At 43.0% G+C, this 19,032-nt stretch overlaps 1 protein-coding gene across 2 annotated transcripts in view; it reads right to left on the bottom strand.

Moving 5' to 3' along the window:
• AKT1 (AKT serine/threonine kinase 1) overlaps positions 1–19,032 on the bottom strand; it is a 168,476-nt gene that overhangs the window by 42,826 nt on the left and 106,618 nt on the right. For both annotated transcript variants that reach the window (XM_056811177.1, XM_007473466.2), the window contains exons 3-7: positions 18,590–18,718; positions 7,002–7,113; positions 4,968–5,115; positions 4,105–4,236; positions 3,877–3,942 (exon numbers count right to left, since the gene is read on the bottom strand). In XM_056811177.1, coding sequence (XP_056667155.1) covers positions 3,877–3,942; positions 4,105–4,236; positions 4,968–5,115; positions 7,002–7,113; positions 18,590–18,718 — 587 coding nt within the window. The remainder of the gene's footprint in view (positions 1–3,876; positions 3,943–4,104; positions 4,237–4,967; positions 5,116–7,001; positions 7,114–18,589; positions 18,719–19,032) is intronic.

Genomic DNA, 19,032 nt, shown 5'->3' with positions numbered 1-19,032 from the left:
CATTTGTAAAACAAACTGGAGAAGGAAATGGCAAATCACTCCAGTATCTCTGCCAAGAAAACCCTAAATGGGGTATCTTTGAACCCACTATCCTCTTAGAAAGGGATTGTACTTGATACATGTATAACCCAGTGGAACTGTTTGTCAGCTTGGGGGGTGGGGAGGGAGATCATGAATCATGTAACCATGGAAAAAATATTCATTTAAAAAAAGGAAGGAAGGAAGGAAGGAAGATTGTACAGCGGGTAGATGGGTGGCTCAGTGGATTGAGAGCCAGACCTAGAGACAGGAGGTCTAACTGTGTGACCTTGGGCAAGTCACTTAACCCCCCCATGGCCTCATCCTTACTGCTCTTTTGCCTTTGAACTAATACACAGTATTGACTCTAAGAGGAAAGGTAAGAGTCTAAAACAAAGGGGTGGGGCGGGGGTGGGGCAGGGTTTTACACCCTGCCATTATTCCCCAAGATCCACAGGGCCTTGTCATCTGCCCTGACTGCACATAAACATGAGTTCTCTGGTTTTGTTTTCTCTCACCCAAATAGAGGGTGTTTCTTTGAGTGTCCCCAAGGTTTACTTCAGTGCTTAGCACTCAGGAAGTTTTTAACAAATGCTCTTCTATTCCATTCCATTTCATAAATCATTAGTACAATGAAAACAATCACTAGAGCCAAGAGATCTAGGTTTGAGTTCTGGCTAGATCACTCAGAATCAGAACTGCACAGTATCTTGGGGGACCAGCTGGTTTAATTTCAACAGTTTATAAAAGGGGAAACTGAGGCCTTTCTAGTAAGGGACACTGAATTAATGACAAGTCCAGGTCCAGAACCCAGGCATTGAGGGCCCCTTCCATCATAAAATAGGACTTCCTCTTATAAGCTGAGTAACAATGAACAAATAACTTCTCTTTGCTGAGGTTCAGTTTCCTCTTCTGATACTATTTACACTACCTTTATCACAGGCAAGTACTTGATAATTGTAAAGAACTCTCTGTTTAAAAAATGCTCTTTGAGAGGGCAGTTGGGTGGCTCAGTGGACTGAGAGTCAGGCCTAGAGATGGGAGGTCCTAGGTTCAAATCTAGCCTCAGACCTTTCCCAGCTGTGTGTCCCTGGGCAAGTCACTTAACCCCATTGCCTAGCCCTTACCACTCTTCTGCCTTAGAACCAATACACAGTATTGATTCTAAAATGAAAGGTAAGGGTTGAAAAAATAAATAAAAATAATTTAAAAATTCTCTATCGATTTCAGATACTCTGCAGTTGTGACTATGGGCAAGTCACTTAATCCCAACGGCCAGCCCTTCCCACTCAGAACTTTAGAACCAATACTTAGTACTGCTTTGAAGACAGAAGGGAAGGGTTTAAAAAAATGCTCACTATTATCATGAATGTAGGTGAGATCTAGGAATTTTCTAATTAATGATGACTGTAGTCATATCACAGACTTGTTATGAAGGATTAATGAGATTACATATAAATATATAAATATTAGATTACATTTGAAAATAGAAAAAAGTGTGGGTGTGTATTTTTTTTACATATATACACTATACTGTCTAAATATATATGTGTATATATATATGTACACACACACTATACCATATACGAACTCATTTTTATGAGAGACAACAAAGCAAGACAGAGTTTTTAATTGGTCATGTCTGACACTAAGTGATCCCATTTGGGGTTTTCTATGGAAAAAAATGTTGAAGTAGTCTTCCATTTCCTTCTCCAGCTCATTTGACAGATGAGGAAACTGAGGCAAACAGGCTTAAGTGACTTGCCCAGGGTCATAAAGCTAGTAAATGTTCAAAGCCAGATTTGAACTCCAATCTTCCTGACTCGATGTACTAGGCCAACTAGCTGTCCTATACCTCTAACTAAATACAGTAATAGATAAATCTAGGCCATGGTTCATTTGAATAATGAATCTTGTGATATGACCCCATGGATTCAAACTCAACTATTTGAAGTGATGATTATATAAAATATGGTCACTGGTTCCAGCCCAGTGCAAACTGGAAGAATGAGACCACTTTATGGATTCCATTCCTGGAACTAATCAGGGGGCACCTCACCATAAATGAAATCTTTGGATTGTCTTGAATATTCCTTGGCACCTTCAGCTCATCCTAAGCTTTTTGCACTCCTCACACCTTTTACTTGGGTCTACTCCAAGTTTGTGTCAGGTTTTCTTTCCTCTCCTGTTCAGAGCTACTAAAAACCTAAGTTAGTCGTTGAGTTTCCTGGACATGTCTTCTAAGGCAACAGAAAAAGCCTTTTTTCTCATCTGAATGCTATGTTAATGTCTTCAGGTTTTCATAATTGAGGGCTTCTAAAACCACTGGGGCTAAGGTTCTTGTTCAGAATTGTAGTACGAGGGTTTCTTACCTAAGCTGTCTGAACACTGTGAAATCTGCTCTCCCCAAATCTAGAATGCATGGTAGAGGATGCCTCTCTACCTCTCAATTATAAATCATTCTCTGCTAGAGATTCTTATAGTGTTACTCCCTACCGAAAATTCCATCATTTCTATTTCAGCAATAAAGTCCACAACCTCAGGCTCCATCCCTCTCCTCCCCTTTTCTCCCTACCCTTCACGCCTTTCTTTTTCTTAAATTCACACACAAATCCCTATATATAATGGTCCAGTTGGACTCTGATTCTAGAATCTGAAGGAATCTTAGAGATTTCCTGTCACCCTACCCACACTCAAGCCAGAATCCCCTCTGTAAGCCATTAATATTATTCTCATTATTATGAGAAGGAAAATCATTATATGTTCAAAACTGTTTTAACTCCATAGAACTGGTTATAAAAGTTTATATGATTATATTTTCCATGATTATATGATTCATGTTCTTTCCCTCCTCTCCTCCCACCCCCCTCCCATAGCCAAAAAGCAATTCCATTGGTTTTACATGTATCAAGATCAAGGCCTATTTCCATATTATCAATATTTGCAAGTGATCATTTAGAGTCTACATCCCTAATCATATCCCCATTGAACCAAGCAAATGTTTTTCTTCTGCATTTCTACTCCCATAATTTACTGATGGTTTTAAATAAATACTGCTTATTATTTTGAGGAAAGGCCCTTCTATTCCTAAACTTTCTAGTGTTTTCAATAGAAATCAGTGTTGTATTTTGTCAAAGGTTTTTTCTGCATCTATTGAGATAATCCTGTAGCTTCTGTTAGTTTGTTTACTGATATAGTCAATTATGCTGATAGTTTTCCTAATATTAACCATCCTTGCAATCCTGATCATGGTGAATAATCATTGCGATAACTTGTAGCCTTTTAGCTAGTGTTTTATTTAATAATTTTGTATTTATGTTCATTAAGGATATTGTTCTAAAGTTTCCCTTCTTTGTTTTTGGTTTTCCTGGCTTGGGAATCAGTACAATATTTGTGTCATAAAGAGAATCTGGTTAAGACTCCTTCTTTGTTTATTTTGTCAAATAGTTCATAATATTGATTCTAAAACAGAAGGTAGAGGGTTAAAAAAGTTAAGGGACAGTGGAATTGCTTGTCAACTCTGGGAGCAGGGAGGGAAGTGGGAAGGAAGGCAAGAAACATGTAACCATGGGAAAAATTTTTTTAATTTAATTTAATTTTTTTAAAAAGTTGAGTGAGGTGTTGGAGATGGAATACCAAAAAGTAACAGCATTAGAGGGGGGAAAAAATCCAAGGAAGCTTCTTTAAAAATTTTTTTAAGTTTTTCAAGCTAAAACCAAAACATCCTAAGCCAATAAAAGAAGAAATGATGTGGTCCATCACAGGCTCTAGATTAGGGGTACAAGAGAGGTGAGGAGGAGCTACTTGTAAGATGGCTTTGTGATCCCCTCACTCATGACAAGAAGTCCTAACACTTACTGTCAGGAAGGGGTGCCTTGAGTTCTGCAAGACCCGGTTCTCCGTAAGCGTATGTGCCACCTCATCCTACAAGATAAGATTCAAAAATGCAGTTATCATTTTTCCACCCTGTGACTCCAAACGTTCCAGAGGAACTCCATCCCTCCTCTCTCCCACCCAACCCCAGGACCAAGCAACTGAGGCCACTTCCCCTAGGACTGGCCACTCCCAAACCCAGTTTGGGCTCACCTTGGCCACAATCACTTCCTTCTTGAGGATCTTCATGGCATAGTATCGCCCGGTGGCTTTCTCCTTCACCAGGATCACCTTCCCGAAGGTGCCTTTGCCCAGCAGCTTCAGGTATTCAAACTCATTCATTGTCTGGAAAGGTATTTCAGATGGGCCCAGAGTCAGCACTGGCTAAGCAGGAAGGCACACACTCAGGGGGCTTCTGTTTTAAGATGTAACCAAGCTTCGCCCCACAACTAAAAATATATTTCTAGAGAGACAGCCAGGTGGCAAAGCCATGGTTCCTCCCTTGGAAACCACTCATGGCACAGAAAGGACAAGATAAGGGCCTCTGCTGTCCTTGATACACCCTTTGCAGCCCCAGGCAGACCTCTCTTCGGGGACCAGAACTGTTCTGGTAACCTGGAAACTCTTCCACAGGAGCCCCGGAGTAAGGAAGGACTGAGAGCTTTTGTCAACATGGTTTAGCCAAATATTAAACAAATAAATAATTAAAATATTCTATTTAAAAATGATATGGAGGGGCAGTTAGGTGGCACTGGGCAAGTCACTTAACCCTCACTGCTTAGCCTTTATTAATATTCTTCTGCCTTGGAACCAACATATAGTATTGATTTTAAGAGAGAAAGTAAAAAGGTTTTTAAAAAAATGAGGGGATGAAGACAGTCTTCAACAAAGTCATGGTGTCCAAGTCTGCCACCAAGAATATGACCTGACCTTTTTTTAATCCATTGTTGACTTTTCAAAGTCATCCCTGCCTCAAGTCCCTCAGAGGCAACAGTCCCCTAATGACAGGATCGGAGCAGCAAATAGGGCAAGGCTTGGGCAGATACAGGAGCTCCCTCACCCCGACAGCCTCTCACCACTTTGTGCTTGGGCTTGGTCGTTGACACCTCCATCTCCTCAGCCCCAGAATTGTCACTAGGAGAGCCTGATTGGAAATCCATCAGTTCTTCCTCTTGCTTTTTCAGGCTGTCGGCCACCGTCTGTATGGCTTTGGTCCATTCTTCCCTAAAGAGGTTACGGAGGAACGGAGGATGTGGTCAAGCAAGGCTCTCCTCACCTGATGCTCCCATAGGACAACAGCTCACCCAGTCCCAGTTACTGCCCAGGTAAGAAAGGATAAAGGTTGGGACCTCTAGGTGGCTCATTGGATTGAGAGTCAGACCTAGAGACAGAAGTCCTAGGTTCAAATCTGGCCTCAGATTTGCTTCCTAGCTACCTGATCCTGGCTTAGTCACCTAACCTTCAATGACTAGCCCTTACCACTCTTCTGCCTTAGAACCAATACACAGAGTACTGATTTTAAGAGAGAAGGGATAGAGGGGATAGAGGGAGGGAGAGAGAGAGGGAGGGAGGGAGGGAGGGAGGGAGGGAAGAGAGAGAGAGAGAGAGAGAGAGAGAGAGAGAGAGAGAGAGAGAGAGAGAGAGAGAGAGAGAGAGAGAGAGAGAGAGAGAGAGAGAGAGAGAGAGAGAGAGAAGATGCAGCTAATCATGTATTCTCTCTACTGGACCCCTCAACTTCAGCAATATTCATTCATCAATAATAAATCATAGCTAACGTCTATGTAGTACTTTATAAAGTTCTCAAAACATTTTATATATGATTTAATTTGATCTTCTTAGTGAATAATTACCTAGTGCTTGCTGAGTGCAAGGCTACTTGTGGGAGTTATTGACGAAAAGGCCACAATCCCACAACGATGGTAGAATTTCAGGATTAGATTAGATCTCAAAGGTCATCCAACCCCATCAATACGGAGGCCAGGATCTCTTTTAGAACACCTCTAGCAAATAGGTTAATGATTTCCTGTAGTGGGAAACTCACTACCCTAAGATAGCTCACTGAACTTTCCGACATTTCTAAATGCTAGAAACTCTTTCATTTCTCTGACCTGAGGAAAATATGATATAGTCCTTGCTTGTGAAAGGCTGAGTTTATCCGCGGAAGAAGGGACATATACAGATGAAATTGAAGATAAATCAGGGCATGGTTAAGTCAATAAGAGAAATATAGATTTCTCTGGAATAAGATGAGAGAGAGACAGGGGCAGAGAGAAAGAGATCAATATCATTCCCAGAGTGGGGGGTAAGGGCAAACATGGTTAACTCTGGGTCTTAAAATTTTCCACAAGATGGATTTGTTCTATTTGGACCCTGGAAGGTAGGAGTACAGTGCTTGTTGCTGCTGTTGTTTGTCCAAGAGGGATGTACTGACTTGGATTTAAGTGATATGCAAAGTCATCAGCTTCACTCTCTCTTCTAGCTAGGGTCAATGGAAGGAGAAGGAAAGTGGTAGCATGTTTGAGCCAGAAGTGTTTGAACCTTTGTTTGAACTGGACAGTCAGGAATAGTGCAGAGGGGATTTCTATCTGACCATGTCACTAGGCAGTAAAGAGCCTATACTGAGAATCAGGTTGCCTGGACTCTAGTTGCAATTCAACTACTTCCTTGCTGTGTAACCTCAGCTTAGTCCCTTCTTTCCTCTTGAACTCAATTTCCTCATCATCAAATTGGGGCAGCCCTATGGGGGCTTTTTCATGGAAAGGGAAATAAGAATTATACCGGTAACTCCCTAAGACAGACCAGTCCTGAAGAGTATCTACCTAATGAGGAATCGTCTCTGTAAAATAAGAGGGCCGAATTAGAATCAGAATTGGGAAGACTCTTAGAATTGAAGCCAATGCCATTTTAAAGGAGAGAAAACTGAGGCCCAGGAAAAGGCCATGACTTGCCCAAGGTTACCAGGGAGTAAGGTAAGCTGGTATTAGAACCCAAGCACTCTTGACTCCCAATCTGGAATTGCTTGGAATATACCTCCTTGCTTTCTTCCCCCTCTTCCCCCTTCCCATCTGTCTCTGGGAGGGGTTTCTCTATTAAATATGAATGAAACATACCGCTCCTCGGGGGTCTCCACGTGAAACGTTCTCTCAATTACCGTGGTCCACTGCAGGCAGCGGATGATGAATGTATTGGGTTTGGGTCGCTCTGTCTTCATCAGCTGGCATTCTACCATAGTCAAGGAAAAGAAGTCACGGTACGTAAGCAGGTTTAAATAATCATTTGTCTTTATTCCAATCCCTCGAGTGGCTCCGATTCATCAGCCAGGGAATGTTCCTTGTACACTCCTCAGGGAGGCACAGAAACTGTCTGCATGCAGCTCAGGGGGAGGGAGAGGCTGAGAAATCAGGGGACATGGGCAAGCAAACATTCTGGGGCTTTGGTTCCCTGGGTGACTCGAAGCAACTGGGGGGCAGGGGAGTGGGTTATTCAGGTTACATAGTAGCAGTTAAAGAAAGGGACCCAAGCAGGTCAAGCAGGAGGAAAAGCACTGAATATCTCATTGGATCTTAGTTTTAATTTTGGTTGGGAGGGGCAGGGGGCAACTAGAGGGCACAATCGTTAGAGTCAGGCCTGGGGATCCTGAGTTCAAATATGACCTCAGACACCTCCTAGCTGTATGACCCTAGGCAAGTCACTTAAACCTTCATTGCCTAGATCTTACTGTTCTTCTGCCTTGGAATGAATACTTAATACCAATTCTAAGACAAAAGATAAGGTGGTTCCCCCCTCCAAAGGTAATTTTTTTTTTGTTAATAAAAGATGGTATTTTTTAACTTGTCCCCCTAACTACCTGGTGATCTTGAGCAAATCCTTTCTTTCTCTGAGACCTAGTTGACTCGAGGATCAAATAAAAGGATGATGTCCTTCTAGCACTAAGTCCTCTGATGAGACCTAAGAACCACACTGAATCCTCACAATAACACTGACTCTCAGTCCGAAATCATCTCCACCTCTATCGAGGGAGATTCACAGTCACGTTGTAGATTTTACCCCAAAAGAATATTGGAAAACAAAAGACAGATGCACCTACTGGCAAGGCAAAGTGGGAAAAACACTGGAATTTGGAATCAAGAGTCCCTGAACTGATCCTCAGCATCTTCTGACCCTGAGTAAATCACTTAAACCTACATGAACCTCAGTTTCCTCTTCTGTCAACATGGCTCACACTATACTCCTAGTTGCCAAATACAAGTTGACACACTGGCCCTTCTAGGTATGAAGACCTGGATTCTACCCCATTCCTGCAAGTCCCCAACACAAGTTACAAATAGGAACAATTAACTTTCTAATTACTGCATATGTGTGTGAACTTGTTGGCATACACAGGAACCCTGAATATGTATTCATACATACAAATAGCTTGGAACAAACAGAATAGATGAGATGCAGAAGGAAGGAATTGTCAGTGGAAAGAATTTTGGACTTGGGGGAGCTAGGTGACACTGGAAAGAGAACCAAGCCTAGAGTTGGGGGAACCTTCAACTCTGGCCTCAAATTCTTCCTAGTTATGTGACCCTGGGCAAGTCACTTAAACCTGTTTGCTTGGTCCTTACTTTTCTGTCTTCTGTTAGTAGGACAGAAGGAGAGAGGAAGAGAAAGAGACAGAGAGGGAGGGAGGGAGGCAGGGAGGGAGGGAAGGGAGGGAGGAAGGAAGGGAGGGAGGGAGGGAGGAAGGGAGGAAGGGAGGAAGGGAGGAAGGGAGGAAGGGAGGAAGGGAGGAAGGGAGGGAGGGAGGGAGGGAGGGAGGAAGGGAGGAAGGGAGGAAGGGAGGAAGGGAGGAAGGGAGGAAGGGAGGAAGGGAGGAAGGGAGGAAGGAAGGAAGGAAGGAAGGAAGGAAGGAAGGAAGGAAGGAAGGAAGGAAGGAAGGAAGGAAGGAAGGAAGGAAGGAAGGAAGGAAGGAAGGAAGGAAGGAAGGAAGGAAGGAAGGAAGGAAGGAAGGAAGGGAGAGACAGAGAGGAAGGGAGAGAAGGAATGGGAGGAGGAATGGTGGGTACTGGGTTTAGAGTCAAAAGTTCCAGGTTTGAATTTTGGCTCTGCCCATTATTAGTTGGGTGATTATGGTCAAGTCAGTTCTCTCTCACCTTGCTATTCTCTATGCCTGAAATTCTCTTCTCCAGCTACTAAATTCCTATGTGTCTTCTCCAAGAAGCCTTTGTCCAATCCTCAAATCATCAGCAATCTTCCTCTTCTCACACCTTCAAACTTTACTTGGCCAGAATCTCTATACCATACATGTCATTCTATTAAATCATCAATTCCATAAGGGTAGGGCCCATGTCCCATTGAAAATTTCCCTTAGCATTCCCCAGGAATATGATGGATAATAGAAACTTCAAGTTGGAAACAATCTAGTCCAGCCTGTTTGTAACTGAACAAGAATCCATAACAAATATTTGTTGAACTGAATCCAACAGGGACTTAGAGCATCCATACTTACCTGAAAGGCCAGGTCGGCTTTCACTTTGATTCGATCCAAATCCTTAACATTGTAATCCCCTACTACATGCCATGTAATGGGCCTGGTAAATTCTAAAACACTCCAGAAATGTGGGCTGTGGTGGCTACTCTGGGCCTCTATCTTGGCCCTCTAAGCACTGGAAGGGGCAGAGGTCACAGGGGGTTGGGGATGGAGGGTGTCTCTGATAACCACACAAAAGGAACCTAGAAGGAATCTGAGAACCAAGATGTTCCCCCCTGCTCCAACTCCTATAAAGACTCACCATTACATGATGTCCAAGAAAGAAGAGGTGGGGGAAGGAGCTTTTGGAAAAAAAAAATGTAAAAAGCTAAGACTTTTAACATACTCTCCCTTCACAGGATCAGAAGGAGGGAAACTCTTGAGGACTCAGGACTGGGGCCCTGCCTGGGGAATCCAGGCTGTTTGCAGAGAATGTCTGGAATTCCATCTAAAGCACTAGCAACGAGGCAGGTTAGAGGCTTTTCAGGGCATGGGAACTGACCTTCCAGAGGGGCCCTCAAGGGTCAGGAGCACACATTAGATACTGAACAATTCCCGTAGCAAAACCCTGGCTCCTTGGTTGCCCTTCAGAGCCTGCCTGGCTCCCAAGTCCAAGCAGCTGCCTTAGAGATCATAGATAAACCAGTAAATTGACTCACCAATGAACTAAGAACTCCCTGACCAGAGTAGAACCAACCTGGGCTGCAGACAAGAACTCCAAGTTCACTCCAATGCCCACCTCAGCCCCCCAGAAGCAAGGAAGAGAGGAGGGAGGATGGGCAGAATAAGGGAAGGAATATCACAAGGACTGACTCAATTTCTGCAGTTACCAAGCACACTCATCAAAACTGTGCATGATGACAGGTATGGCCACCCATGCCAAACCCAAGTAGACTATCCTTCTAGCAATCAAATCCTAGCCATCAGTTCAGGCTACATTCTGGTGGCCCCCTCCTCCAAGACACCACCTTTGACCACTATAGCAAACACCCTGCTTCCATTTCCTAAGAACCCCCTTGTTCCATGAAATCCTCAAATCCTTTAGCTTAGTCAAACTCTCTACAGGCAGGGCTTCAGTCAGCTCCTTTTCTATACTCCTTCCCTATCATCAGCACTGGGCATGGAGAAGACCTGCCCTACCCAACATTTACTGTGTTCTTGCTACAGGCTGGGCCCTTTGACAGTTGAGACAAAACGCGGAACCTAGCTAAGTCAGTCCCCACAAGCTCTCAACTTGGTTGGGGAAGTGTGTCTTCGAGAAAAACAAAAGATAACACCATGGATCAACCATAGGCAGGGGCTCAAGGCATGAGGACCAAGAGGAGAGGCATGGGAGCTCTCAGGAAGGAGAGGACCCTGTGCACCACCTGAGTCTGGGAAGGGCTGGAAGAGGAGGCAGGATTGAAACAGAGCCTTAGAAGGGGGAGATCTAGCCTTAGAGGAAGGACCCCCAAATGTTATTCAGTGTTTGCAAGCTCATCTTCCCCTGTACTCAGAATGGGAGTGGAGTGAGGAGTGTCCAGGTCACACAGAACAGAGACTAAAGGAGAAAACTCTCAGCTCTGGAGCCCAGAGACAAAGGAAATGGGTTCTTTTCCTATTAGTTAAAAATATCGGGGCAGACCAATGGCAGGATTGAAGAAATAGCATTCAGGAGTGGAAGAGATCTTCAAAATCAAGTCTAAAAAAATGCGGGGCACAGCTAAGTGGCTTAGCAGATGGAGAGCTAGACCTCGGAGGTCCTGGGTTCAAATCAGGCTTCAGACACTTCCTAGCTGTGTGACCCTGGGCAAATAACCTAATCCCAACCATTTAGCCCTTTTCCCTCTTCTGCCTTGGAACTGATACTTAATATCTATCCTTAGAAGGTAGTTTTTTTTTTTAAGTGTTAATTGATGTACTTTCAATTACACACACACACACACACACACACACACACACACACACACACCCCTCTAAACTTAAAAAAAAAACCAAGTCTAACCCCTCCTATCTTAATAGCCTTCTAACTTGTCTCTCTGCCTCAAGCCTTTCCCAGGTTACTCTTAAACGTATCATCCATCTTCCTATTGTCTCCTGGTTACAACACATCTTCAACTGATACTGAAAAGCCCTCCATCACACAACTCCTCTCCATCTTTTCAGTCTTATTTACTATTAGTCCCCCTCACGTTTCCCATCTCTGCCCCACTGCCTTGCTTGTAGTTTACTGTACAGGATGCCCCCACACACACACACTCAGCTGCACACAGGTGATCCTTTAGGAGTTGGGGCTCACACTTAGGGCTCTTGCCTCAGGCCAGTTGCTCCCCATCTTCTGAGTCCTGGCTATCTCTATAAAAGGCACTTGGCCCATGTCCCTGGGATTCTTACAATATCTCAGTGAAGCAGGGAGTTTAAGTATGATTTTATCCCCATTTCACACGAAAGAAAGAGGAGGCTCAGGAAGGTGGACTGATTGGTCAAGGTCGCACAGCTAATTAGTAGCCGGGCTAGCAGCACCTGGCTCTCTTTCCACTATAATATCACACCAATTAATTCTCTTGCATCCATCAAGTCTGGGGGACAGGGGAGGAGATCAGAAGCAGGAGGAAAAAGGAGAGGAGGAGAGGAGAGAGAGAAAGAGAAAGAGGGGAAGGAAGAGAGGGGAGGGGAGAGGAGAGAAGGGAAGGGAAGGAAAGGGGAGAAGGGAGAGGAGACAGACTGAAACAGAGAGAGGGAGAGAGATGAGGGAGGGAGAAGAGAGAGAAGGAGAGAGAGAGTGAAGGAAGAAGAAAGAGACAGAAACAGAGAGAGGGCGAGAGATGGAGGAAGGGGGATAGAAGAATCTAATCATCCTCGTCCTCAAGTCAGTTATTTGCACCCAGCCTCTCCAATTGCTAACTCAATGGTCCCTCCATTCACAGCAAGATGAATAATAGAGATTTGTCATTTAATAACCACTATCATTCAACCATGTCACAGGGAAGGTTTCTGTTTGGTGAACAACATGCCCCCTAATTGCCCGGCTCAGTAATTAACCAACAAGACATCCAAGAGCAGAGCCTTCTCTCTGTTTTAGAACAAGTTCCAAGCTGGAAAGTGCAAATGAGCCTCACTGGGCACATGGGGTGGGAGAGTGAGGCAGATAGACCCTCCAGGCCGGAAGCCAGAAAACCTGGTTCCTATCTTGGTTTGGCCACCAAATCTGTTAGGTGACTCAGGACATGTCCCTTATCCTCTGGGATCCTCAGCTCCATCTATAAAATGGAAATAGCAACAATACACTAACAGAATGTCACATCTGGAAGGAACCTTAAGAACTTTCTGGACCAATCCCCTTACTTCACAGAGGAGGAAAATCAAGCTTCCCCACCCCCAAAAGGGATAATATATGGATTCTACCTTCATGAGACAGAGGTGACAATGGTGTACAGACAACTTGATTCAAAGACGTAGAAGACATGGCTCATCTACTTATTAATAAGCTGTGTGACCTTGGGACAAGTCATTCAACCTCTGTGTTCACATCCATAGAATGGGAATGATAATAAATAACTACTCAATAAGTGTTTTCCATCAGAATCAAATGATAAGATAATGCAAATCATGTTCTAAACTTTAAATCCCTAAATAAATATCAACTGTCAAAATGATCATTATTAGGGGCAGCTAGGTAACAGAATGGATAGAGAGTCATACCTGGAGTCAGGAGGACCTGGGTTCAAATCTGACTTAACAGGGTAATGCTGGGCAAGTCACTTAACTCAGATTGCCTACCCTTACCACTCTCTTCTACCTTGAAATTGCTACTTAGGATTAATTCTAAGACAGAAGGTAAGAGGATTTTGGGGGAGGAAAAAGATTATTATTATTCTGGAAAAAATTTCACACAGATATAAAGGATATTTTTATATTTTAAATAAATTTTTAATGTTTTTTCCCATGGTTCCATGATCCTTTTTGTCAACTCTTGTCACTCAAAATAAGGGAGATTTAAAAAATCTATTTCTGGAAAGAATGTTCCCTCCAAAGGTGCCCTGCTATGTACATGTTGTCTCTCTCACCCATTAGAATGTGAATTCCTTGAGTTCAGGGACTGTTTTTGTCCTTCTTTATATCCTGGGTGAGGCCAACTAAGTAAACAGTGGATAGAGCACTGGGCTTGGAGGCAGGAAGACCTGAGTTCAAATCCAGTCTCAGACACTTACTAGCTATGTAATCCTGGGCAAATCACTTAACTGTCTCCATTTCTTCATTTGAAAAATGAAAAGCAAATAGCAAACCCCTCCAGTATCTTTGCCAAAGAAAACCACAAAGAGTGGACACGACTGATATTTGAATGAACAACAACAAATATCCCAGATGCTGAACATAGTGCCTGCCAACTAGTAGACTGTTTTAATAATAAATGCTTGTTGACTGACTGACAGACTAGGGGGAACAGACACCTAATTCATATTAGGAACGTAAACCCAACGGGAGGCTTGTACTGTGTACCCAATTTATAAGGAAAATAGGGATTAGGCTAAAACTGCGGCATGAGGGAACTAGGACTAAGTATATTATTCATAAATAAGACCATGGAGTCTTTCTTCCTTCTCCAAACCTTTCCAAGTATTTCATGGGGGACATCAGAGACAAAGACAGGCAGACAGAAGTAATGACATCTCACAAATGGTCCCTCCAGTTCCTAAACGCCTCCTCCTCCTTTTCTCTCTCTTCCTCATTCACAGGCTGAAAGCTTATGACCCTGAGTTTGCCTCTCCCTCCCTCCCACTCTCCTCTTGCTCCTTCCTGTGTCTATTGTTGTTCAGACATGCCCAACTCTTCATGGCTCTATTTGGGGTGTTCCTGGCAAAGATACTGGAATGGTCTGCCATTTCCTTCTCAAGTTCATTTTTCAGAAGAGGAAACTGAGGCAAATAAGGTGAAGTGGCTTGCCCATTAGAATGTAAAATTCCTGGAGGGGAGAAACTGGTTTTGTCCTTCTTTATATCCTCGGTGAGGCCAACTAGTCAAGAAAATCTGAGTTCAAATATAGCTTAGTAAGTATCACAGCTAATAAGTATCTGAGGCCATATTTGAACTCAGGAAGATGACTCTTTCTGACTCCAGGTCCAATACTCTATCCACTATGCACCACATGGCTACTCTTTTCTGTGTCTGTACTAATGCTTAGATTAGATTTTTCTCTTGCCACCTCCCACTTCCTATTTCTTCTCTGTTGGAATCTCTCCCTTCCTTTTTAGGCTCAGTTTTAGGTGTCATCTCCTCCAGGAAGTCTTTGCTGAACCCCAATTCCCATGAGAACACTCTTCCTACTCCAATTCCTCACCCACAGCACTGGGCCTGGATTTCTGATCCTATCACATTCATTTCTCACCATAGTTACTTGGGCACATGTTAAAAATCCCCTATTTGGTTTCTTTTTCCTCCTCTTTCCCAAAGCATGCTGTCGTGTACATAATAACCACTCAACAAAGGCTTGTTGAACCAGAAGACAGTTCTCTCCCACTGAAGAGTCGGTTTCTGTCATTCACCAAAAACTGAAAAGTTACCCTCTGCCTCAATTTCCTCACTGGATAAACAGATTATTCTCTTGATTTAGAAACTGTGACTTGGACAGAAAGGTAGCATTTTATTCTCTTTTTTTAAATTAAAGCCTTTATTTTCTGTCTTAGAATTGATAATAAATTTTGATTCCAAGGCAGAAGAGCTATAAAGGGGGATTAAATGACTTGCCCAGGGTCATACCGCTAGGACGTGTCTAAGGTCAAATTTGAACCTAGGACCTCCCATCTCTAGGCCTGGCTCTCAATCCACTGAGCCACCCAGCTGACCCCTTCAGTTCATTTTCCAGCTGAGGAAACTAAGGGAAGCAAGACTATGTGACTTATCCAGAGTCACACAACTAGTGTCTAAGATAGGATTTGAACAGAGGTCTTCTTTACTCCAAACATTGTCACCTAGCCACTCTATTTTATTACTTTGTAATCAATGAATAAAAGTACATTTTATTATCCTTTGCTGTTATCTTACATTAATAAACAGATTTTTAAAACCTTGAAAAAAAAAGACTGATCCATAATACTCAATGCTTCCTTAAAAAACTATTTTCTAAGGGGCAGCTGGGTGGCTCAGTGGATCATTTAATCCCAATTGCCTAGCCCTTACCATTCTCTTTCTTGGAACCAATATTTAGTACTGATTCCAAGATGCAAGGAGAGTGTGTGTGTGTGTGTGTGTGTGTGTGTGTGTGTGTGTGTGTGTATACACTTTTTAAAATTTATTTATACACATACACATTTCATATTATTCACAGCCATCCTAAGTGAGCCTCATCTGCCCAGACTAGAAGCTCCCTGTAGGCAAGATCCGAGGCTGCTCTCTCCATTCCCCGAAAGACTTGAGAGTTTCCTGAAAGCAGTGCCCAGGGCTATTTCTCCTTGCTTCCTCTCATATTATGTGCTCACCTCAAATCCACTTTTTTACAGGTGGGGAAAGTGAGGCCCAGAGAGGGGAATGGATTCCTGACTTGAAGTTGGGGACTCTTCTTACTATACATTTGTATGTGGCTAAGGACAAGGATCTGGAAAAGACAGTGGAGTACCCAAGCCAGCCAAATAACAAGGTGTGTGGAGAAGTGATTCTGGGTCCTTTCTCCCCTTCCTGCCCTGAGCCAGCTCAGTGGAGGCTGCTGCCAGAGCCTCTCTCCAATCCTGCTCTCCCCTTCACCGTACAGACACTTCTAGCCAGGGCTGCCAGGGCCGGTGTTGGGGGCGTTGGAGCTGAAGGATCTGCCAAACCACAGAACACGCCGAGGAGGGCATCCAAGTCTTCCTATTGCTTCTCTTAGCACAATCCTGGGGGGGAGCAGAGGGAAGCCTGAAAAACCAGGTTCTAAAAGCCTGCCAAATTCAGCTGGAAAACCTAAGCTGCCAACAGAAACCTGTGGCAGGAACAGATTGATCCTCCACCTTCCTGAAGGCCCACGCCTTCACACACATGAACACATACTTTTCTCTGATGGGCACCCAAACTTCCCCAAGGACTCTACAGGCCACTTACTGTGCCAAATTCTGATTAGCAGAAGAAGAAAAAAGGGGTGAGAGAATATGTGGGCAATTTTAAAATAATCTCCAAATGGCCCCAACTTCAGATTATCCAAAAATTGTTTTCACAAGACTTTAGAATATAATCAGCAACAGAGGTATGTAAATTCAGAACTCCTCAGGTGCCTGCCTACTAACCTGGCATGCTGGTAACATCTCTAAATATGTCAAGGTGGTAGAGACAGAAACAAACCCCAAAAACAAGTGGGGAAAAATGTATTGTAATTTAGTTAAGAGAGTGGCTATCCACTACTGGGTTTGTACCCCAAAGAGATAATAAGGAAAAAGACATGTACAAGAATGTTCATAGCTGCGCTCTTTGTGATGGAAAAAGCTGGAAAATGAAGGGATGCCCTTCAATTGGAGAATGGCTGAACAAATTGTGGTATCTGATGGTGATGGAATACTATTGTGCTGAAAGGAATAATGAACTGGAGGAATTCCATGGGAACTGGAACGACCTCCAGGAATTGATGCAAAGTGCAAATAATAATATGGAAATAGGTCTTGATCTACGACACATGTAAAACCCAGTGGAATTGAGCACTGGCTACAGGAGAGGGGTAAAAGGAGGGGAGGGAAAGAACATGAATCATGGAACCATGGAAAAACACTCAAATTTTTTTAAAAAGAAAATGTTGGGAACTTTATTAGAAAACTAAAGTAAATAAAAAAAATATAAAAGTGTTTAAAAAAAAGAATGGCTATCTATTATTAAGACATACTTCCAGGAAACGTAATCAAGTCTGCCATGGGAAGGACAAAGAAATAGGCCCTCAAAAGGTCACTCTGGGACAATATTGGTCATCTTTTAGATTATTAGATGTCTTTTAGAGCATTCAAGGGTACCCAGGGGGACCAGGATGCTCCTTAGTTATGCTCCACTGTACTGTCCTCCCCTAAAGACAGTCATTTGTTTCACCTAAGACCTAGACTTAGTAGTCTGTAGGCTACATTGAGTTCAAAAGTCATAAATTTAGAGATGAAAAGCTCATCTATTCATAGTATCCATAACTTAGAAATGGAAGGAATTTTATTTATTTATTCAGAATATTTGTTCTTTTCCTCCTCTTTCAAAGCCAACAAGCAAGTCAATTGGGTTTTAGATGTATCATCAACCAAGATCTATTTCCATATTATTAATGTTTGCAATAGAGTGATCATTTAGAGTCTACATCCCTAATCATATTCCCATTGACCCATGTGATCAAGCAGTTGTTTTTCTTCTGTGTTTCTACTCCCACAGTTCTTCCTCTGGATGTGACTAGTGTTCTTTCTCATCAGTTCCTCAGAATTGTCCTGGATCATTGCATTGCTGCTAGTAGAGAAGCCCATTACATTGGATTGGGCCACAATGTGTCAGTCTCTGTGTACAATGTTCTCCTGGTTCTATTCCTTTCACTTTGCATCAGCTCCTGGAGGTCGTTCCAGTTCCCATGGAATTCCTCCAGTTCATTATTTTTTTTAGCACAATAATATTCCATCACCAGCAGATACCACAATTTGTTCAGTCATTCCCCAGTTGAGGGACATCCCCTCATTTTCCAATTTTTGGCCACCACAAAGAATGCAGCTATGAATATTCTTGTACAAGTCTTTTTCCTTATTATGTCTTTGGGGTATAAACCCAGAAGTGGTATGGCTGGATCAAAGGGGAGACAGTCTTTTAGTGTCCTTTGGGCATAATTGCAAATTGGGAAGGAATTTTTTTAAACCCTTTTCTTATCTTGGAATTGATACTAAGTATTGGTTCCAAGGTAGAAGAGTAGTAAGAACTAGGCGACTGAGGCTAAGTGACCTGCCCAAAGTTATATCTTTTAAAAGTATCTGAATCCAAATTTGAATCCAAGACCTCCTATCTCTGGGCCTGGCTCTCAATCTAGTGAGCCACTGAGCTTCCCCAAAAAGGGAAGGAATCTTAGATGTCATCTACTCCAAATCCCTCATTCTGTAGAGGCTCAAGAGACAAAGTGATTAAGTGATATACCCAAGATCATGCAGGTCAGGCATACCCAACTGTAGAAAATGCCCTCAAGAGAAACAGTGAGTATACAAGGGCCAGTTTATCAGAATCAAAAGAACTACTTACGTGCAACTGAGAAGTTGTTGAGGGGTGACTCCCGCTGGTCCACATCCTGTGGCCGTTCCTTGTAGCCAATGAAGGTCCCATCACTCTTTAGCAAGAAGTAGCGTGGCCGCCATGTTTTGATGTATTCTCCTAAAAGCAAAGACAGAGGGAGGAGGTGAAGACCTGTTGTCTTAAGTGTTTTGTTTTCTGCCCAATCTTGGACCCGGAGGAGCTAAATAAATTGCATTCTTTCAGTAGTTTAAAGTACTAATGCACTAATACTTTTGGTATTAGTCACATTGGGTATTTTATACCCAGAATGGGAATAGGCTTAATGTACTATGGTCAGCTTTATGGTGTATCTTATATAAACTAGTACTAAGAAGAAAGTGTGGCTCTTGAGCTGACTGACTGGATTCCAAATAAGGCTATTGTGACAGAATGATTTCCTTTGGGGTGGGAAC

Source organism: Monodelphis domestica, chromosome 1 (genome assembly GCF_027887165.1).
Source record: "Monodelphis domestica isolate mMonDom1 chromosome 1, mMonDom1.pri, whole genome shotgun sequence".
Taxonomy (NCBI): Eukaryota; Metazoa; Chordata; class Mammalia; order Didelphimorphia; family Didelphidae; genus Monodelphis; species Monodelphis domestica.
The sequence above is the reverse complement of the archived record's forward strand: the minus strand, read 5'-3'. Positions and strand labels throughout refer to the sequence as shown.